Source organism: Macrobrachium rosenbergii, chromosome 9 (genome assembly GCF_040412425.1).
Source record: "Macrobrachium rosenbergii isolate ZJJX-2024 chromosome 9, ASM4041242v1, whole genome shotgun sequence".
NCBI classification, from domain to species: domain Eukaryota; kingdom Metazoa; phylum Arthropoda; class Malacostraca; order Decapoda; family Palaemonidae; genus Macrobrachium; species Macrobrachium rosenbergii.
Window position 1 is genome coordinate 56,579,748 of NC_089749.1, and position 23,364 is coordinate 56,603,111.

The 23,364-nt window shown below is 37.1% G+C and overlaps 1 protein-coding gene across 5 annotated transcripts in view; it reads right to left on the reverse strand.

The window, feature by feature from the left end:
- Positions 1 to 1,469: 1,469 nt before the first annotated feature.
- Positions 1,470 to 23,364, reverse strand: part of LOC136841851 (colorectal mutant cancer protein) — a 27,648-nt gene continuing 5,753 nt past the window's right edge. For 3 of the 5 annotated variants that reach the window (XM_067109241.1, XM_067109240.1, XM_067109242.1), the window contains exons 2-13: positions 22,198 to 22,791; positions 18,712 to 18,825; positions 17,272 to 17,485; positions 14,619 to 14,725; positions 13,315 to 13,563; positions 12,547 to 12,831; positions 9,127 to 9,779; positions 8,671 to 8,935; positions 6,286 to 6,420; positions 5,919 to 6,109; positions 4,488 to 4,590; positions 1,470 to 3,100 (exon numbers count right to left, since the gene is read on the reverse strand). In XM_067109241.1, the coding sequence (XP_066965342.1) occupies positions 3,005 to 3,100; positions 4,488 to 4,590; positions 5,919 to 6,109; positions 6,286 to 6,420; positions 8,671 to 8,935; positions 9,127 to 9,779; positions 12,547 to 12,831; positions 13,315 to 13,563; positions 14,619 to 14,725; positions 17,272 to 17,485; positions 18,712 to 18,825; positions 22,198 to 22,317 (2,532 nt within the window). In that variant the 5' untranslated portion in view covers positions 22,318 to 22,791 and the 3' untranslated portion in view covers positions 1,470 to 3,004. Of the gene's footprint in view, positions 3,101 to 4,487; positions 4,591 to 5,918; positions 6,110 to 6,285; positions 6,421 to 8,670; positions 8,936 to 9,126; positions 9,780 to 12,546; positions 12,832 to 13,314; positions 13,564 to 14,618; positions 14,726 to 16,778; positions 16,819 to 16,869; positions 16,917 to 17,271; positions 17,486 to 18,711; positions 18,826 to 22,197; positions 22,792 to 23,364 lie in introns of those variants that run through there. The other 2 variants (XM_067109244.1, XM_067109243.1) reach the window with 2 other exon arrangements.

A 23,364-nucleotide genomic window follows, 5' to 3' on the forward strand; every position in this document is an offset into this window, starting at 1 on the left:
TTGCACTATGAAACAATTGTTAGGGGAGGGTTAAAATTAAGATGGAAGAAAGAGAATATGAATGGAAGTAAATAGAAGGAATGAAAGGGGTTACAGGTAGGGGCCAAAGAGACACTAAAGAACCTAAAGTAATGCTTACAGTGCACTGCATGAGATGCATTGATGGCACTATCCCCTATTGGGGGCATCACGTGAAAAGCCTTTCATAGCTTTGCTTTAGTAATCGAGTGTGCTTTCAGCTATAACAGCACTCTATAGCTTTTTGGGATGGACCCCCAAGCACTAGGCCTATCCTAAGGTAATGCACTGGGTCAAAAGGAGTGCTTAGTGATTTTCTTGTACAGCTAGGTAAGGTAATGCCAGTTAAGGCAGAGATAAGTTTACCTAACTCAGCCCACCAAATATCAATCTCCACTATGATAACAAGAGCACATTACTAAATGCAATTTCACATTATTTTTACTCAAACACCCAATGCCTTAACTTCAAGTCTTCCCCATATTCCTCATCTCTCATAGCAAATTATGGCTGTCTTGTTCTTTACTTACGACTTCGATGCAAAGAATAAAGTTTCCAGTGAAAAGGTCCTGCATTGACATTCGCAGTATCTTGCCCTTCTTTTTTCGTTGTACGACTAGAAAAGGAAGCTAAGTTTTGCCCTGTCATAGTACTTGTCTTTATCAACTAAGACTTGTAGGCTACACTGCCCCGAATATTTGTTATTACCTGGAGTTTTCATCGCGTCTCTAGAATAGTTCTTTGGTGGAGAGCAGAAATAACCAGACTATGAGCCCTTGCCACAGTAGGGTTACACATCCAATCAGGTCAGTGCAAGGACAGATGAGCTTTGTCATCCTGTTGTTAAATGGCTTCAAATTTCAGTGGATAAACCCACAAAATCGTTTCCACGATTTACCTCCATGCTGTCTGACCCTGCTTACTTGTTTGCTTCCCTACAGGTTCTGTGGAAAAGGTTAAACATGTGATAAAACAGATTATTTCGTGCTCAGTCTTAAAGTGACTGACTGACACATAGTAACTACAAGCCTTATGTTGGGATTAAGAGTTTCCTCTTCAGATCCCAGCAGTTTCTGACCTTGAATCCAAATACATCTTAGCAGAGACATTATGAGTAAGTTTAAAGAGGCTCAGCACACACAAAAGCAGATTTAAATTCTAATCCACATTTACCAAAATCATTATGATGCAGCTCCCTGTATGATAGTTTTTTTAAATCAGCTGAAGGTAGTCAACATATCCCTGGACAAATACTCAACCATTGTTAACTATAGACAGATGTCTCATAACCTCAAAAATAATGAAATCAATTCTTAATCTCCTGAGACAATGAGGCAATCAGTTATTGCCCACAGTTTCCCCAAAGCTTTCTTGTCAACCACATGCACAAGTAAAAGTGCATGAACTGGATTTTTTTATTTCTAGCCCTGAAGGTGGAACAAAATAACGAATTGCTTTGGTATATGACAAAGGGTACACCCTTTATTATCCATAACTTCAATCACATAGGTATAATTTTTTTTTATTAAATTTAGATGAAGGTTAGGCTTCCTGTAATGACTCAAATACTGCTATTGTAAAATGAAATTTTTTTATGGAAAAAAAAAAATATTTGATATTCTTCATGACTTCTTGAGTACAAATCTCATACAGTTTTGTCTGAGGAAATTTGGCAGTCATATGAGAGCACTCTCTGATTTTTATAAATCATTACCAATTTACTGGATCATTCTACTTAAAGGAAAATTTATTGTTACGGTACTCATCTTCAGTCAATCGGTCCATTCAGCTCACTGGAATTAACTGATCTCATATAAGTCAGCCCTACTAGTGTTTGTGTACATAGCAACTATAATGTCTTCCTATATAAAATAAAAATGATCATGTCTTACGCTACAGTAACTAAATGACAAAGTTTCATTTTCTGCTCCTACAAAAATATTGATCTATACAAATATTCAGAATCACTGGAACATAAGTTTGATAGTCAAGACATAAATCTATGACTGAGTAATACTTTCATAACAAAAGAGTTTTCTCACAAAAGGAAACAATCCTTTCATGCACTTAGAAAATATTACTGCAAATATATACCACATTTGTAAGTACAGTACTGTAGATACATATTTATACATATTCATTTATGGAAAAAGAACATATAGTTTGGCATTACAAGAACATTAAAATGTAACATTAGTTTTGAGAGGCCTAAAATGTTTCCTTCAGCACAAAAATTGATTGGAAAAAGGAGAAAGCTGTACATAACATGTTTCTTTTTGGTTATAAGGACTTTGTATTTGCATTTTTATTTATTTGTTCATATATTAAGCATCCCTGATTGCAAGGGAAGCTTTACTGACACTACTGTAAGGTACAAAGTTTCGGTTATCTGGAAAGACCTACAATAACAGATTTTTTCCTTTCCTCAAGATGAATGACCAGTCGTCTTGCACTTGGAAATAAAAGATAATCGCCACTGGAAAAGTTGTCTTTACATTGCACAGGAACTCTGCAAAGGCCAGGTTAATAAAATATAAAAAAATGTTACTATTACACTGTAAAAAAAAAAAAATTCCTCGGATAAAGTAAAGCTTCATAGACTGCTTTTTCTATATTCTATAACCTCTTGATCAACACAGTAAAATTCCATCTCATGTACAGGTCTATTTCACATGTTGATGCTTTATTGCAAACATCCTACCGTTTTCACTGTAAAAGAAAAATATGCAAAACAGATACTGCAGCATTTTGAAAATCGAAGGCCATCTTTCTCAGTAATTATAATGTTTATTTTATTACTAATCCAAATATATATTTATATATATTTATTCAGAGTATGTAACTTCTTAATAAACTCAATTTATGGTAGTAACTTATAGACCCCTTTTCTCATTTGGCACATCCCTTTCTCACTTAAACCTAAGACTTTGTTGCTGCATTTCTCGTCCTCTCGTTCAACATCAATGGAAAAGACAGAGCAGCAGCATTAGAGTGACGTTTCGCTGGCTGTTGAAATCATCTGAGGGGTTTGGTGGTTAGGATCATCTTCAAGTGATGCTATCTTTTGCTTCAAGATGCGAACCTGTGGAAAGATAGAAAAAGCAAGTTTCTAAATGACAATACAAAGATGAGGTGAAGCATAACTTCCAATGACACAAAAAGATTTTTTTTATTTCTTAGAATAGAATAGAATATAGAATTTAAGACAAAGGCCAAGCTTTGGGACCTATGAGATCATTCAGTGCTGAAACAGAAATTGACAGTAAAAAGGTTCTAAAGTGCAACAGGAGGAAAACTTCGCAGTTGTACTATAAATCAATCATTAGGAGAGGGTGGAAAGTAAGATGGAAGAAAGGAAATAGGAACAGAGGTACAGTGAAAGGAATGAAGAAGGTTGCAGCTAGGGGCCGAAGGGACACTGCAGAGAACCTTAAGTAATGCCTGCAGTGCACTGATGACACTATGTACCTCCTTATGGTTTTTTCTATTTTTTCTTATTTTATGCTTCACTGATACAAACCTATTACTTTTATAATGACTACTGGTCAAAATGTAATTGATCAGGAGTGAAATTTGCCCATTTTCATGAAGACTACAATTACTGGAGCTATCATCTGGTGAAGGAAGATCTTGCCAACCTAAATGCTTTCTCTAACTGCAACCAAAAGATGTGCTAACCAAAGGAAGTAGCAGCTCTCAAGATCACTGGCTGTATTAGTGAAGCCTGAACATTGTAAAATGATGACTAGGTGTGGGTAACCTACTCATTATCATTTTAGCTGGCATTATCATCCAACTGAAGATCTTCCTTAAGCTGATATTAGTACTATCTGAACAGGGTCACATCTACTACGTACTTGAATTTTTAAAGTTAAAGTAACACTGTCCCTGAATTACATCATCCCTGAATTACATCTGGTACAATACTTTTAGCCATGCTTTAGGGCCTGGAAGAAACTTGTACATCCACAATTAGAACTCTAAGAAGCTAATGTTGGTAATTATCTAATGGCTTGCCAAGATGCCTGAAAGAAAAGACATCAATCTGTGAGTGAACTGTTCACTACTTAATGGCCCCATACTTTTTGGGAAACATCCATACAACAGCAAGTTTATGCCTGGGAAAAATATAGAGAAACTCTTTGACACCTCTGAAAATAAGCAGCACACTTGAGTAACAGACAATATGGCATGAAAAATCTTAAGAGTAAACTCTAACTTCCTGAACACTTTCATAGTGAACATTGCCCTACTTTGGAACAAACAGCAAGATGTTGTTCATGGAAAGTGATGTTGGATGCAACTGGTAATATTATTTGCATTCTTTGCTCTTTGCAAGATCAGAAAGAGGACATCAGTCAAGTTCCTTGCCTGATCTCTTGTCAAATATCAAATATTTGTCAATTTCAATATACTTACTCAATGTACAAGGGCTTACGAAAAATATACTTTCATTCTGAAGTCCCTACCTGATGCGCGTGTCGATCCACCATACCCATCATTTGTTGCTCCATCCTTTTCACCTTCAGTGCATATTTCTTCTTGAGTCGATCAACAGCAGTCAATAACGCCCTGTAAAGAAAGTAGCAGTATTTAGTTTTAACAAACAACACAATATATATTCCCAACACCATACAAACATCTCAATTCATATCAGTCCTTTGAAAGAAAACACCATTTTTCTGAAAGTACTCAAAGCATACAAATGTGATATCCTGTGTCTAAACCAAAACATCACACAAAAACTTGAAGACTGGGCAATGCATGGCAGAAGAATGAAGGCAGCTGACTTGTACAGAACGGGTATTTGGGAGTGCTGTAAATGTAAAAGACATGGTGGGACAAGGGATGAGATGAATCACACAGCATGAAGTGAAGTCATGAATTTAGCAGGGAAGGCTGCACCTACATCAAAGTTTTTTTTTTGCTAGAATGTTTGTATGATCAGAGCTTTCTCTGATTCTCATACATCAGTTTCTGGTGAAAAATGCACTGACTTCTTTCTCCCATCTTTTTTTTTTATGACAGCTATTCTGCCAATTGGTACACTTTCATGCTAACATTAGCTTACAATCTGGATTTAAAACCTTCTCATTTCATTGTGTGAATTAAAAAGTACATCAGTGACCCTCAGATTGGTAATGACTGGTCGAGTGATTGAAGAAAGAACCATTTATTGGGCAAGAAGCTTTATATACAACATGCAATATGGAAAGAAGCATAGATTTCTAAATATATAGTTAAATAAATGTTAAAATTACAATCAAAAGTGCATAGTATTTACATGAAAACAGTTTATAATTATTAAGAAAAATAAGTTTTGTTCTTCTCAAAATGGGAGAGCAATCAGCGAGAACATCTGTTCTCCACAGCCACTGATCAGATAATCAAAGAACTCTGATTCATAAGCATTCACACCATAGAAGTTTCTATAAATGAAAATTCATAGAAGTTTCCAAAAATGATATTGCAAAAACTTCAATCTTCTCTCCATAACCACAGAATGGAATATAATTTAGAATAAAAGCCAAGCACTGGGACCTATGAGGTCATTTAATGCTGAAAGGTTAATTGAGAGTAACAAGGTTTTAAAGGTGTAACAGGTGGAAAACCTTGCAGTTGCACTATGAAACAAGTTAGAAGAGGGTGGAAAGTAAGATGTAAGAAAGAAAATATGAATGGAAGTACAATAAAAGGAATGAAAGGGGTTGCAGCTAGGGCTGAAGCGAAGCCACAAAGAACCTTAGATAATGCCTACAGTAGACCCTATGAGGTGCACTGATGGCACTACCCTCCTGCGGGGCTCCGTACCCATGAAATACACTTTCAAGTAATGACTTCAGCTGCATTTGAACTGTGGGAATCTAACCTAATTAAAAATAAGAATGGGAACTACTTACCCATTTGCTTTTTTAAGATCATTGATAAATTCTTGAGACTGCATATGCCTAGCTTCCGAGTTTTTGGTCACTTTCTCAAGAGTTGTCACAAGATCTTGCACGCGAGCTTTGAGCTGTCGTTCTCGACGCAGGGCCTCCATTATTTCTGGCGAAGAGGAATCTACGCCACTGTCACCTTCACCTTCAGTTTCCTGCAGCAAAACAACAACGAATAATTCAACCTATTATCAAAGAATTCTGAAGTGATACACGCACTTCACTAGAGCAGGCTGACAAGTGCTTGCCAGTACATATGTCTTACCAAGTACTGATTCTACAAATAAATAAATTAAAGTTATTCATCAGGACAAAATTATAAAAACGTCACCTGTTCACCATTAGGGCGAGCAATAGAAAGTTCTGATCGAAGGTGATCAATTGTAGCGCAATATGCTGCGGCCTGAGCTTCATACGTTCCAACACGTAATTCCAACCCAGCCTTCTCCCGCTCCAGCAAATACACCTAGGACATTCAGGAAGAGAAGTTTATTGAAAGATTAAAATAAGCTAAATCCTCCAAAACCATCCCTACACTAGAACAAAAGCATATACTTACATAAAAATGCTTTCAGGCCGGTTTAGTTAACACACCATCTTGCCTGTTATTTTGAAGTCTCTTACCTTGCAGCGTTCAAATGTTGCAGCAAAATCTGAGTATTCCTGCATGTTGAGGGGTCTGCAATTTTCTGAATTATGGCATAGGCCATAACGCCATACAGTACATACCATATTTGCCTGCATGTGAGATAGACCCCATCTTATATGTTATTTTGAAGCCTCTTACAGTCCAGTATTCATAAGTTACAGCAAAATCTGAATATTCCAGCATATTGAGGGGGTCTGAATTATAGCAATAGCCACTGCCCAACTACGCTAGGCCTCGATGTTAGCGTTCTTCTGTAAGAGTGTAATCTCTAAGTCTATGTCAATATCATTATGTATGAGATATGGCAAACAAAAACTTACCCGTACACAATCAAAGTAAACTGAAGGTACTTATACTTCAGAGCCATAAGAATGTCTTATCTGTCTAACTAATAAAAAATCTCTCTCTCTCTCTCTCTCTCTCTCTCTCTCTCTCTCTCTCTCTCTCTCTCTCTCTCTCTCTCTCTCTCTCTCTCAGTACATAATGTTAAGCCAGTAAACAGATCCCATAATGTTAAGCCAAATAGAGTAAAAGACAATGTTCAGTCTGTACACTTCAATACAAATAGCAAATGTACGACGGAGCAAATGAAATTCATAAGTGGAAAAAGATGACGAAAGCTTAGCAACACATTAAGTAGAAACATGGATACAATATCCTTTTACATATACCATATATCAATGATATTGTTATTGAAGGCATGTACATGATAATTTTCAACATTATTACATAGTCATATATCCAGCATGATAATAGACTCTTCATACTTAGATTACAAGGGAGAAAATACAGAAGTAAAGATGACAGAGACAACAGTACACAAAAACAGGGGTGTAGCTTTACCTAGCATGTCTGGTAGTGTATACAATGATGGGATTTTGATTTTTATATGTGGTATAAACAGGCCCAGAAAGGCTACGCAGAGGGTGTTGAGAGTGTACATTTTAATAACAACAAGTTGTTGAGAGCATTCAAAGATTTTAGGAAGGAAGTGAAGCTTGAGTTAAGATGTCAACAAAAGAGTGACTGGTTTGATATAAAGGTTGGTCTGAAACAAGGTTACAAAGTATTTTGCCTCCATGGTTGCCAAAAATACAGCAGATGTAGTTGCAAAGTTGAAGGACAAGAAAATGAACTGTGAATGAAGTATGGAGTGACTCACATTTGTACATAATACAGACTGGAGATGGTGAAAAAGAACTGCAGAAACTAGTGAGAATGTGAAAATTTTTGCAAGCAAAGAAAGCCGAGAGTAAATGTGAGGGCAAGTAAGTTTATAAAGGTATATGAAAACCAGGAAGAGGAAAAGTGAATGTTAACAAGGATGGAAGAAGAGTTGAAGTAACTAGTTTGTAAAATTATTCGGGAGTAAATGTTAACGACAATGGTATGATGAGAAGAGTCACAGAATAGGTGAAGCAAGAAAGGTATGAGGGTGTGAGCAAAAGAATGGGAAGAAACTTGAATTGTCAATGGAAGCCATTGTGGAGTTACAAGCAAGATAATCTAGTCAACCCTCTATTGTAAAAGTGGAGTGTGGATGTTCATGGTAGAAAAGAAAAAGGTAAAATGTGTTGGAATGGGTTTTCGGAAAGCATATGATGCTTAAAAAGGCAAGAGAAATGGAGAGGTACACAGAAGTAGTGGTAAAGTGTTGGTGTAGGTGAAAAGATAAACAGTCAAGAGGGAAGAATGAAGGACAATAGGTTAGTGAAAAAAATGTCCAGTCTAATTTATAATTATAGATGGAGTGAAAGAGGTACTGGAAAGGAAAGGCTTCATTGTCAGGGAAGCAAATGTATGCACGTAAGATACAGGTGAATGACAGTGTGTAAGTAGGGGGTCTGACGTGCTGCTGATGTACCTTCCGTGTAGGTGTATGAGGCAGATGAAGTGGCAGTTTTCTGCCAGGGGGTTCATCCATGATTCAGCTTTTCATGTCTGAGTCTAGCAGTGAAATTAACCAATCTTAGGGGAAATAACTTATGGCTGAAACAAAAAGTTATATGTACCAAAAGTTTTACACTAAAAGTATCTTTCCATGTACAATATATCAGTGATTAATACCTGTGCTCGTAATTCTGCTCTGTCTTCTCTCATGGCAGTCAGTTCTTGCATCAATACTGCATTTTCTAAGTCAAGTTTATGAGCATCATGAACACTAAGTGGATAATGCTGCGTGAGTGGGTCTAAATGCACAGACTCCAGAGGTAGAATGGAAGCTGCTACGTGACTTCGCTCTTCTTGCAATCTTTTTATGATCTCTCTCAGCCGCTGTTCCTCGCCTCTACTGACATCTGATTCCACGCCACTAGATACTGAAGAAATTGCACTGAAAAGGTAAAAAAACATAACAGTACATTTCTTCTTAGATACAAAGAATTATCATTTCAGGGGTACCCCCAAAAATATATGAATGCAAAGATATGAACAAAATACTACTAAGCTCTTGGAATATCTCAAGCAACCTAATTCCTAGATCTGCTATGAATATTATAACTCTAATTGAATAAAGCCTCATACCTTGTATTATTACTTGCTCCTATTTCATTCCAGCTTTCAGTGTCAGACTGATTACAGCCAGCCCTCTCCAACCTAGATAACAAATGCCGTGCAACATTTTCTGTTGATCTCCTCTGCTCCTGAGCTCTCCTTACCAGAATAGCAAGATCCTCCTGATCTCCAAAGTTCCAGCCACCTCCTGCATTTGCTGAACCACCTCCACTTGACTTCACACCAACACCTGCAGCCTTACAACTGGCTAATAATAATCCAATTTCACTTTCCAGTAACGCCACCAATACCTCATATGACTCTATGGTCTGATCTAAGTTTGTTACAGCTAGCTGTAAGGCCACCGAGTTGGATTCATATTTACCCATTAAAATACTCAGACGATCACAGTGTGCTTTTGATTCACTGAGAGTGATAGCTAACACATCATTCTGAGCTTTCAGATGGTCCACTTTAGCATGGAGTCTTTCAATTTCAACTTCAAATTCCTTGAGTCTTTCATGAGGGGCTAGGGTTCCTCCAGCAGTGGCAAGAGCATGATAGAGTTCTTGAGCATCACTTTCTTCCTGCACACCAGCCACTAACTGCTCTGCTACAGCAGTTGTCCATATTCCTACGCTGCTCAACTCACTTCCGGTGATTCTTAAATCACCACTTTCTGCCTGCAATAACAACAAGTGTGAATTAAATCACCACTTTCAATCTGTAACTGCAATGAATACGTATCAAAACACCATTTTCAGAGTAACAGCATCAGATAGGTACTATATCACAACTTTTGGCTTGCAACATTATCAAGCAGGTATTAAATCCCTACTTTCACCCTATAACAGCATCAAGTACCGGTAGGTATTAAGACACCACTTTCATCCTGTAACAAAAAATCAACCACTTGCTGTCCATAACATCATGTAGGCATGGTAATATTACCTCTAAATACAGAACATATAATGTGTGACTTACCCTGTACCTGTAGCCTTTTAAAATGCACCTTTAAACAAATTAAACAATTTTGTCATTCACAGCTCATTGTTATAGTCAATTTAAAAGCATAAAATCTTTACGAAACTGGATACTGTATATGTTGACTAAAAATGCCTTCAGACATTGAAATTTCAAATCTTTTATCAGTAAAAGAAATATAAGTGCATTTTTCTCTCCTAACTATGCATAGATTTTTTTAGTGTGTTTGGAAAGAACATAATTTGATCCAATGAAGAGATCATCACAAAATAACAATCTTCAGTGTTAAAATGAAATCATACCACAGGCTACCATGATTCTCAAAGTACAAGATGTTTTAACAGCATTTGAAAAACACAGTCAATGAAAGTAATATATGATGCAAGCATTTAATTTCTTCTTGGAGAAAGCTGCAAAGAAATGTAGAAGAAGGGACTCCAGGAGTTGGAATGGAATGGAATATAAAATTTAGGCCAGAGGCCAAGCTCTATGACCTATGAGGTCATTCAGCGTGGAAAGGGAAATTGAGAGTAAAATACTTTTAAAGGTGTAACAGGAGGAAAATCTCGCAGTTGCACTATGAAACACTTGTTAGGAGAGGGTGGAAAGTAAGATAGAAGAAAGAGAATATGAATGGAGGTACAGTAAAAGGAATGCAAGGGGTTACAGCTAAGAATCAAAGGAACACTGCAGAGAACCGTAGTAATGCCTACAGTGTACCACGTGAGATGCACTGACAGCACTACCCACTTCGAAGAGACCCCAAGGAGTTGCCACATTCAGGAAATCTTGTGGTGTTGGAAGAATCAGAGGAAGGGATCTCAGAAAAGTTTGAAAGGTAGAAAGAAAAATGGAAAGAAGAAGACTGAAAATCAATTAAAGCAAAACACTAGTAAGGAAACAATGAAAAAGGCATATTGTAAGTGCTGCTGCTGATGATGATCATGATGATGATTATGGCTATTAAATAATACCACCAGCCAAATGAGTTAATGTCCTTAATTCTCATCTCGCTGATCTGAGGTGTTTGTTCACCCCAAAATATATTAGATCTTATTTAACACATTACAATTTGAAAATGGTTAACCACTGGCCAAACTTAAAATGCTTAATAGTCCTGCTTTCTAGCTTTGCTTGTCATTACTTATTTTGAAGGGTTTTTTCTGCCTTTTCCATAGACAGTTTTTCCTTCTTATGACTCATATCCCTACCCCTTAATCTACACTTCCGCTTCATAAACTGGAGTAAACATAATAATTTCTCATCTCAATTTTTTATAAAAAAAAATGTTAGGGGTAATGATGAGGTTAGGTAAGGGTTACATTATAAAAAGCACCCGTAAGGGGTAGCAGAAGGATGACAGAAAAGGCAGATGCCAAAGGGAAAGGCCTAAGGGAAGGACTGACAGGTATAATGCAGATGAAGGAATGGAGATGTACATGAGGGCAGGTTTTTGAGAAGGGTACCATGGAAATGGTCAAAAGGGTGGAATGAATAAGATTAATTTAGTTAGCCTAAGAGGACACAAAGGAAGTGGTATGGGGGAGTTGGTATTTAGAGCTTTCAGGTATAAAGGAGGCTGTAAATTGCAAAATCTGATACAGGCTAATAAATCAATCAGAGTTTTATCACAAAAACACTATGTTCAATACAAGTCAGGCAAATAAAGCTCAGCAAATAAACAGGGTCTTTATTTTCCAATAAAGTTGGTGTATCATGCACGCCCCTGAAAAACATTTAGATACACATTGTATTAATAATCAGTTTGTGGTCAAAACCTGTTGCCATAATTATTGTGTATAAAACCATAACCTATTCTATGATAGCAGATAATAAATGTCTTTACTGGTTTATATGACAGTGAATCATATACTGTACATGCTCATTTGATAGAACCTATTCTATCTCCAGTTTCTTATGAGCCTCTGTCTCTCTAAGGACACTGAATGGCTTTCTAACTAAACTTCAATGCAATATGCACCACTATCAGTAAATGTGCCTTGCCATCAAACTTCTTAGTTGCAGAGGTCCTTTATTCCTCACACAGTTGGACTGCAAAACAGTCTCCCTGAGGATGCTGTGCAATGGAACCTCAAAAGTTCCAGCAAAGATGAAATGTATTACAGTACTACCCTAAAACAATTCTCTTGTATTTTACTTACATTTTATCTATTTATTTATTACTTTGTTAAAGTATTTTTTCTTTTCTAATAACTGATCTCTCCTTTCTGCATTTCCTATTATCTCCTGTCATTCTTTCTAATGAGCACCATATTCTTTGGAAGCTTGAATTTCAAGTCAATGACCCCTGTGGGTTTGTTCCACATGAATAAGGTTCATCTTCTGAATAACATTCCAGTAATAATTATATAAAAACTAAACTCAGAAACCTAATGCACAATATCATAGAGGAGAATAACTCGGCTGAATGAAAACATAATGTACCCAAAAGCATGAGATTCTTACCTTTTTAAGTCTTACTCTCTCAGCTAATTTACAAATAATAGGAGTTTCATCTTTAGTTGGGGTAGGGCCATCCATAGGCTGAGGGGAGGGTGATGGTGATACAGTTCCCTGAACAGAGCCACTTGGCCCAGAGCCACCAGGGACTGACCCAGTCAGTCCAGAGCCACAGGAAGTTGAAGTGTAGGGAGCTAAAGGGCTTCCTCTTAGCCCCCTCACTGTCACAGCGTCAGCTACCTGGACTGCTTGGGGAGGCATGGCTGGTTGCATCCGTTGGTACTCTCTTAACTGTAATTACTCAAGAAAAAATTGATCATGGTAAAAATAATAATAACATCAGCAACAACAATATTGGTGATGATGATAAATGGAACAGGTCATTCCAAACTTTCCATTTGTGCACATGTGAGTAGTACGTGGCTAAATGAAGTTTAACTTTACCTAAAAAAAGAATTAACATGTGTGCACACTCACATGCATGCATCAGCTGATTTTCATTCACATAACACTAAAAGCTAAAGCAAAATACTGATTTCCTGATTTTACGTTCTTGTAACTGTATGTGGTTTCATTAGACTGAATATTTAACCTTTAGAAATCAAGTACTTGTACAGTAACAAGTGTCTTAATACTCCCGCAACTTTTATATCAATTTCCTGATCTTTAAAAATGAAAGCAGGGGCTTTTTAGAAAGACTGGAAAATATGAGTCATAATGCTTTGAATACAGTTCATTTTATGGTCTGAGAGACCTACTGAATATGATACACACCTTTTTGCAAAGGGTATCCCTTTCCTGAGTCATGGCAGATAATGCATTCCTGTGGGTCGAACTGTTGTGTTGAGCCAAGGCTAAAGCGTGCTGTAGGCCAGTGTTTTCCTCTCTCAAAAGTCTAACTTCTTCTTCTAAAGCTTCTATAGACCTACTTGGCTCTTCATCTCCTGATGCCCGACAGCTGCCAGTATCTACGCTACCCCTTGGGCACTCACTCACATCCAGATCAGCTATACCTTCACCGGCCTAAAAATAATGGTTGTTGTTGACAAATATCCTTTGTTCCTCTTATCAAAAATGTTTTCAATAAAATATTAACAATATGACTGATGTTTATACAGTATGGCTGTGAGATTTCACAAATATAATGGCCTAAGAAGATAAATGTCCTCAGTCAAATGTATCTAGAACAATGTGTCATGGAATGCCTTTGTATAGAACAGTATTCTGTTTGTGTGACCAGAAACTCATGATATTTCCAAGCAACACAAAACAAAAACTAAATGCACATACTGTACAAACTTATTAAATCAAAATAAATACACTCATAATAACATTTTGCAAACACCCTCACTATGTTTTCTGGGCAGCTACCAGTATTAACAAACACAGAGCATTCAGGAACACAAGTATACTTTATATGGCCTTAACAAGGCAGATACAGACAGCCAACTTCCACAGCTGACAAAGGTACTGAAGACTGACAGCAAAAAATACAAATCTTTCTCAAGACTGGTTACTTGATACAGTATAATGTTAAAATACGCTTTTCTAGCAGCCTAAAGAAAAGATGTGCACTCACAGATGTTATGTCATTATAAGGAATTCAGTCTTGTATATTTGTCTCATAATGACAGCACACAATATATGTCATTATAAGGAATTCAGTCTTGTATATTTGTCTCATAATGACAGCACACAATATGTCATTATAAGGAATTCAGTCTTGTATATTTGTCTCATAATGACAGCACCCAATATATGTCATTATAAGGAATTCAGTCTTGTATATTTGTCTCATAATGATAGCACACAATATATGTCATTACTGTATAAGGAATTCAGTCTTAAACATTTGTCTCACAATGACAGCACAACAATATGTCTTCACCATAAGTAATAACTGATTTCTGCAGTAATAACCAAGAGTAAATACTGCAATCTAATGACTTTAATAGCCAAACTAAACATACAGTACTTGACACTGACGTAACTGAAAGCTCAATCCGATGCAGTATTATGAATCTGAGTTGAAGCACTGTGTGTGCTAAACTGAAAATGCTTAGTCTACCAAGACCTACCTCTACAGCACGGTCATCTATATCACAAGAAGTGGAAGCATCAGTGGCAGTCTGGTCGCGAGGCTCTTCCATGTGGTCCTCTGAGTCCACAGCCTCACTTGTTGAATCTACAGAGAAGAATAATTGCTTTCAGGTTTTTAACACCTCCTCAATCTACAGAGAAGAATAATTGCTTTCAGGTTTTTAAGATCCCATCAATCTACAGAGAAGAATAATTGCTTTCAGGTTTTTAAGATCCCATCAATCTACAGAGAAGAATAATTGCTTTCAGGTTTTTAACACTTAATCAATGTACAGAGAAGAATAACTACTTTCAGGTTTTTAACACCTAATCAATCTACAGAGAAGAATAATTGCTTTCATGTTTTTAACACCTAATCAATCTACAGAGAAGAATTATTGCTTTCAGGTTTTTAACACATCAATCTCCAGAGAAGAATAATTGCTTTCCGGTTTTTAGCACCTCATCAATCTACAGAGAAGAATAACTGCTTTCTGGTTTTTAACACCTCATCAATCTACAGAGAAGAATACTGTATTTGCTTTCAGATTTTTAACACCTCATCAATCTACAGAGAAGAATAATTGCTCTAAGATTTTTAACAACCCATCAATCAGTAAAAATCAAATTTAAAAAAGAATCCAGCATACTTACGCAACATGAAAGAATACATCACAGACAAAATACTGCACAAGACAATACTCATTCATATACAACATGACTGTTAGGACAAAGTTTTCCAGCAATTTCAAATAATCAGTTAACAGCAGCTAAATATGTACCCTTAAATCATTATCAGTAAAAAAAAGTACGTATTCTGTGATAAAGCTATGCAACACAGGTTTATGTATGGCTTGCAAGAACTCTATTCACAAAAACTTATAACGTGTTTTAAAATGTAGACTACTCCCTTATTCAGCTTCCCAAACCGAACAATATTAGAGCATCATCAAAATCATTCTCATGGCAATGTAAATTCAAACTTAAGTGGAAATGTTATCACTAATGCAAAAAAAAGTTCTACAATGTCAATGGTTTGCAAAACTCTTGCAGTACCTGCAGGAATTGATGAAATAACAACTTGATAGCCTACTAAAGACTGTTAAATAATGTGAAAGCTACTGCAATCCAGATAAATGTGCTAAAATATGACATTAAAAATGCTTTCCACAATGCCAGAGAACTTAACCTTTTCAGCATGGCAGGGCCTGTGGGAAAGAATCCCCTCAATCTGGCCGTATTAAGAGGCCATGGCCAGGATTTTTTCCTGACTAACCTCTTGGATGTCTGCATTATGGGCAGGGGTGGAATGGTTAGTATAGTCAAGTGTTTAAATTAAGCACTCTGCAACGGAGGCCCTATAGGTTAATACTGATTTCTCTCGCTCTCTCTATCTGATTCTAAATAAAGGTTTACAGTCAAAGGTCTGTGATTACCAAATATTGTTTCAGTACAGTGTAAAGTTTGTAAATACAATGGAGAGAGCCAAGTAATGAAATTAGAATTTCTCGAATGGAGGGCAAAACATTCATACTGATTAAAAAGAGCTGTGGTAGGTTAGTGCAGGATTGAAAAGTACAATTACTATTGTAGATGTGATAGATTTGAAATACACTTTAAATACTGTAGATTATTTGTTATAAAAACAGTCCAATTTAATAGAGGTTGGAAGATACAGTACTTAATTTGCTAAACTATAGAAAACAAACAAATATAGTTAATTCAGGCTAACAACCTGGTCTCTGGAAACTGTCTATACTGATATGTGAGGAGTGGAATCATAAAATATCATAAAAAATGGCACCTTACTCTTAATAAACTAAAATAGTACCTACTTTGATAACTTCTTATATTTGTTTAAAATTTCTCCTGAAGTGTATTTGATCAAAATTCACAAAAATATGACATCTGTTCTGGATGAGCCTCCACAAACAATGTAACTTAAACAGGAACTGTTTACAAAGGAAAATAAGCACTAACAGTATACACCATCGTGGCCAGCATATATCCCATGGAGAGTCATTAGCATTACCCTCCAAGCTCAACTCTAGGAAGCCAATGAGAGTTCAAAGACTGTCACAACCAACAAGAATCGGGTAGTTGGAGATCTGGATGAAGCTCTCCTATGGTAAGTGGACCCATTTCTACAGAGGTCTTACCAACATCAGCAGACGACCATACCATCTTCAAGAACTTAAGGCTGCACATCAGAAATGAAAGGCCTTCATGGGCATTAACCTAGAAACACACCTGACTACTTGACAAAAGTAACTTCCAAGCCACGGCCTTAAATGCCACTTCACCATCGAGAATGAGCTTGTTGGAAAGAAAGCCCCAGAATTCTTCACTACTCTCTAAAAGAGGCTGTCAGTCAACCAGGTGACCACCCCAAATTTTGACTTTAACCTCTTATATATATCACTTCTAATCATGTATTCCTCCAATGAGACTCCTAAATATAAACTTGTTACACTGTACATTCTTTGGATAAGATTTGTAAATTAATATCTAAGGGAATATGTTTCAACACTTCCCGAAGAATCTCAGAAGAAAAGTCCCTTTATTGTTAAATTTGCTGATCCACTAAATTTTTGTTTAAAGAGAAAATAGCAATAAAAACGATCTTGCAATAAAATATTGTAAGAAACCTACCTGTTGCATCATGTTGATCGTGTGAAAGCTCTGAATGTGAATACTCTTCAACAACAGCTGCTTCCTCCTCAGCAATGACATTTATGCGTTGCTGATCTATCTTCCTCGAGAGCTCAGCAATTACGGAATGAAGCTCGGTAAGGCGCTCCTCATACCTGGCCGCTTGTAAGTCTAGTTTGTCTTCACTCTCACGTTCAACACGAACTTTTTCTAGCTGTTAAAGTAAAGCCTTTATTATCAATATGCTATGGAGCTGGTGTACTGGAGGGGCTCTGGAAGAAAAGGCTGTGAAAAATTCTGAAGCTGACAGTTGTCAGTCTGGTTTCATGCCAGGGAAATGACCAACACAAGCAGTCTTTATAATGGGTCAAGTACAGAAGATGTAATGTGTACAAAGGGACAGGTTAACCACACATACTGGCCAATCTTCAGATCTTGAGATAGACTTGACTACCATGACAAGCAATGAGTTGGGCATTATGAAAGCAAAGGGCTAATCTCAGTTGGATTTTTCTTCATCATATCCCAACATCCAAAGTGAAGACAGCATTAAGTATATCAAAACTCTGAGATAAATGTTGGAGTTCATCAAGAGTAAGCACTGAGTCATTCACTGCCCATTACAGAAATGGGGGAGGGTATTTAATATCGAAGGGCTTTTTCGTTATTCTGATGTAAATGAACACCTGCAAAGCTTTCCAACTATTCAGCTGCCTTTTTGTGAATTTATTTAGTCAATAATATTTTTGTAATATTTCCCAACATCTCCACAAATATATAGATTTATGGGCAAAGAACTCGCAAATGAGCGTTCATAATAGTTATTTATATGTTATAAACAGGCATATGAAAATACAGTACACTGTTATCATTTTCATCATCATCATTAAAATATGATTTACAATAGTACCTATATTTCTCTTCTTTCTTCTTACTTTTCATGGGAGTTCAAGTTAAGAGTCTAAACTCCTTTCCCAAAGCTACCACACCAATAATATTTTCAAAGACAGGGCAAATTTTCCTGTAAAATCTCAAGGCTCCACTGTTGCATATTTCCAAAACTCTCAACTTCAAATCTTCATGGTGCAATACATTTGTTTTTCTAATTATTTTACCTTCCTTTGGTTATTTGTGCTACAACGATGCTCCTTTGTAATGTGAAGTGTAGATCCCTAACATTAAAAATCTAAAACCAGGATAGGCGTCCCGTCAGCTGTTTTACGCTTCGTAGAAAAAATCATGAACAGGGAACGTTTCCTACAGTACCTCAACACCAAAGATTTCAAGTAATTTAAAATAATTTCCGAAGAATTAGTAAAACGTTCTTCACTTAAGGCGACAGACACGTGGAAAGGGTTATTCTAAAAAGTGCTTAACTCTGGCAGGCCTTATCAGGCACTAATATCGGACGTTTAACAGCAAAAACTGTTTATAACTCACCTGGGTAACGGTCAGAGTCTTCTCCAATATATCACGTTCTTGAGAGACCACTTTCAATCTGGAGGACAGCTCAAGTATCTCATCCTTCAAGGACTCTAAGGTAGCTAGATGTACCTGCAAATGAATCAGAATTTGAGCAACCACAGGCCGTATTGACTTATTCCTTAAACGTGAAAAGAGCCATCAAGCGCAAGACGGAATGTCAGTACAAGAGAAAAGCTGCGCTGAAACAAAGAGAATTTTACTTTCTTGATCAATACACTGGAAGCATGACTACCACAAAGCAATTTACCTTTTACTTTAGTCATTTCTTTATTTTTTAACCATTTATTTATTAAATTTATTAACTTACATTTTTTCTTTTCTAATAAGTGATCTATTCTTTCTGTATTTCCCATTACCTTCTGTTACTTCTTTCTAATGAACACCATATTCCTGGGAAGATTGAATTTCAAGTCAATGGCCCCTGTTGGCTTGTTCCATATGAATGGGGTTCGTCTTCTGAATAATAATAATAACGAGCAGAGTAAGAAATGTCGTTATGAGAATGATTCGGGAAAAAGAAACGAAAGTAACATGCAACGAAGTCAATTTTAAGACAGAATAACAGAAGCATACTTAAACTGCTGATTTGTGGATGAACTCACCGTGCAGAAAACTTCTTCAGCATTAGCTGTTTTATAGACCCACCTCACCAGCAACACGTCAAATCAAACCTCCCTTTCACAATTCACCTCAATCTTTGCAAGCAGTCTCGTGCTTCATAATTCTGATGGCCACTCCTTTTAAGCCCCTTTAACATACAGTGTATATATACAATATGTATATATATATATATATATATATATATATATATATATATCCAGCCCTTTCTGGGCCTTTCTCAACTCCTCCTCCTAACACTCAGATTATACTTTATATCCTTTGTATGTATCTTCATATTTCTCAGCCTTTCAGTCCTTTTTACACCTCTACACTACACAAACTGCATACCTCAACAGCTTCAACTTCCTTTCTTTCATTTGCATTTAACGTCTGCACTTCACTTCCATAAAGGAAATTTGGCTCAACAGTCCCTTCGTATATTCCTACCATGACTTCCAGACACTCCAAACCATGTCCTCAGTCTTTTGAGACACACTGCTACCTTTCTTGCTTTGCTTATTTTTGACTTATTTTTTTTTATCCTACTATCATCTATTTCATCAACTCGTGAATATCTGTATGCCTTAACCACTCTCAACTATTTTCTTTTGTAAACACTTTCTGTTTCTTTTACTGGTTCCTGCAATATCTCTTCATTATCCCCATTCACCACCCATTTCATTACCTCAAAAACTTTATACCTACATCTACTGACCTTTCTTTGACTTGTCATATTGCTCCAGCCATGACTATATTCAGCCATGATGACTTAACACACCCTTGTTTGAGACAAATTTTTACACCAAACTAGTCAGTCATTCACTGTCCAAATATTCTAAAAGACACTCCCCCCCCGCCTTTCCAACCATTTTACTCAAACACTTGATCTATATACCAGCCTCCTGGACCAACATCACACTGTTCTTCCACTATCAATCTTTCTGTCATCTGTTTTGTTTCCGCAATCAAAATCCAACCAAAAACCTTTTCTGATATTCTAAACAATTTCATGTGTCTATAATTGCAAATTTTATGTGCCTATAATTATTACTGTTGCTTCTTTCACCAGTATCTTTACACACTGGAACAATTATTCCCCTCACCCATTGCTTCGGAGCCTTTCCATCATCCAGACATATCTTCCACACGCTGGTTAGCTGCTCAATCACACTAATATTAATCGCCAAGTCAAGAGCAACTTTCTTGTGATCCTATCGATACCTTGTATCTTTCCTTCCTTAAACTTTCAATTGTTTTCCACATGTCCTCAACTTCCGCAAGCATTCTCAAACTTATACAGTACTAACCTTTTCAACTCAGGAGTCAGTCAGGTCTGCCACTCTTACCTCAAAGTGTTTCAATCATTATTTGTTAGGAGCAAATCCAGACAGTGAGTTTGATATAATTTACGTGACAAAAAATATACGATGAGAAAAAGGATGAAAAATGGGTTAGGGTTAAAGATGAAGTTAAATGAATAAATGATGAGAATGTAAAATTCCATGACGATGTCATAAAGCTAGAGAGGTTGACGGATCAATTACAAGTTTTCTGGTGTCACAGCTACCAAGGTCACTGATATCAGAAGTTAGGAGGAATCGTCCGTGCTTTTAGGAGAGGTCCTTTGAGGCGCAATTGCAATGCAATGGAGGATCTCGTACAGGAATGCAGGTCGAAGGATATGGAGGTCAGGAGGAAGGAAAACGGAGAGAAAATTAAATACAGAACTAAGAATTTTAAAGAAGAAACAGGAAAGAAAAACAAATACGAAAAACAAGACAGAAAAATTAAAAAAAAAGATAAATTCAACAGCTATAAAATAGATGCGTATGAGCCTGCTCCACAAAAATAATTTGCAGCATGTATGAAATCTTGAAAAAAAAAATCAGAAATTCATCTAAATGATTAGGAAGATCTTTCCACTACTGAGTAACAGCTGGGAAAAAAAGGTGGGGGGGCGGCGGGTGGACGAACTGATGAAATTAATTGTATATCTAACGCCATGTGGTGGATGGTATAGTCTGCAAAGATTTACATGCATAGGATGATCTAAATTATAAAATATTTTTTTTAATTAAAAAGAAAGACAAAATACCCAGGCTAATTGAAGATTTGTGCCAGAGATTAACATTATGACCTGGGATAAGATATTAAACGGAATCAATGAGTTTATTCAGCTATCTAAGAATGTGATAAAGAATGTGATAAAGAAAGGGAATAAAATGAGAAGGTTAGCCTTGTATTTTAATAATTAATTTACATTTTTCCTATTCACATATATAAATTTGCTAATTGTTTTTTTTTTCTCTCTGCATTTCCTATTACCTTCTGTTACTTCTTTCTATTGAGCACCATGCTCTTTGGAAGCTTGACTTTCAAGTAAACGGCCCCTGCAGGCTTGTGCCATATGAATAGGGTTCATTTTCTGAATAATAATAATAATAATAATAATAATAATAATAATAATAATAATAATAATAATAATAATAACAAATGGAGTTCACAATACACCAAGCATAGAGAGAAGCACTGTCTGAAGAGAGTACAGTCTTGGGCCAACCGAGTTCGCATTTCAGAGATGTTACAGCACAGGTTAGTGAAAATTTCACAGTTAATGCAGACAGTGCTAGACAGATGGAGTGAAAGATGGTAGTGGAAAGGATTGGCCTCAGCATCCATGCAAAATAGGTATGAATGGTGCAATACTGCTCCTTTCGTGTAAGGGTCTAGGGCAGCTAATGGTGCGGAAGTTTCTTGCACGTGGTTAGTCCACAAATCAGCAGTTCGTGTTAAATGGCATTATAAGATCTGTATAAATGTATCAAATGGAATTGGTCCTACCTCTTTCTGCGAGCACGGCTGACTGGCCTCAAGAGCGGCTCCGGAATAGAAGTTTTGAGACGGTGGGCCTCCCCCCTGGACTCCTCCTGATGGTTCTCGCTGAATGGCTCCTGAGGACATCCTTTTCCCCCCCACGGTTCCTCCTCCTTCAGCAGGATCTTCTTCTTCTTATTCTTCCTCCTCCTCCTCCCTCGCCCACTAACTCCGAGGCCCGAGGACTTGAGGGAGGGAGTGAACAGGAGGAGGAAGAGACATGGACTCTCTAACTCCTTACGTCTTGCGCTACATAGACCGCATAGCAACGCGACCGGGACTCTGCAATGCACTTCGCATTCTAGAAGGGCAGCAGATGCAGCAGCGGCAGCAGCAGAAGGTCAATGGAAAGTCCTCGCGACCCCTCGGCCAGCGGCGCAAAGCACGTTACATGTCAGTGGCGGAGTAGGAGGAGGAGGAGACTTCAGTTTCTGTCGCATTCCCAACATTCGAACTCAGTCCGCCTACTGCTGCTTCTTCGCGCTCTCACGCGTCATCGTTCTATCGTCGGCCGCACTACCAGTACTGTCTCTTTTCCTCTCGGCGTTCGAGCTCATTGTCCTGTTCGTGAGAGTGGGATGAAATACGAAGGGAAGTGGAGGTTCCCGAATCAGGGACAACAGTAAGTAAGGAACGAGAATTGTAGGGTTAACTAGTCACACGAACCAATTTGACGTTATACCACTTCTTTCAGATTATCTCGGAGCGTGAACTCCAAAACTAATGATAAAACTGTGATCTAAGGTCATAATGAGGAGAAGGAAGATAAGGATATCGAGGATTTGGCAAAGGATTCTTATACGGTAGGATATTGACGTCATATTATACCTTGGAAAGATGTGCATTACTTTTACAGGTATCGTAAATCGATGAAGTATTGGTTAACCTCAACTTACATATAGGTCTACAACCTAGCTACGTTCACTCTCCACGACTTACGTGTTAAAATAACTGAAAGTCAATCGAAATCTCAATTTTATTTTATTTCTGAAAAGCAGCACCAATATGCAGTAAATGTGTCACTGTGTGGAACTTCTCCAAAGTTCCAGTTCCTTTATTCCTCACACCGTTGAACTGTGGAACAGCCTACCTGAGGATGATGTGCAATTGGAACTTCAGAAGTTCAAGAAAAGA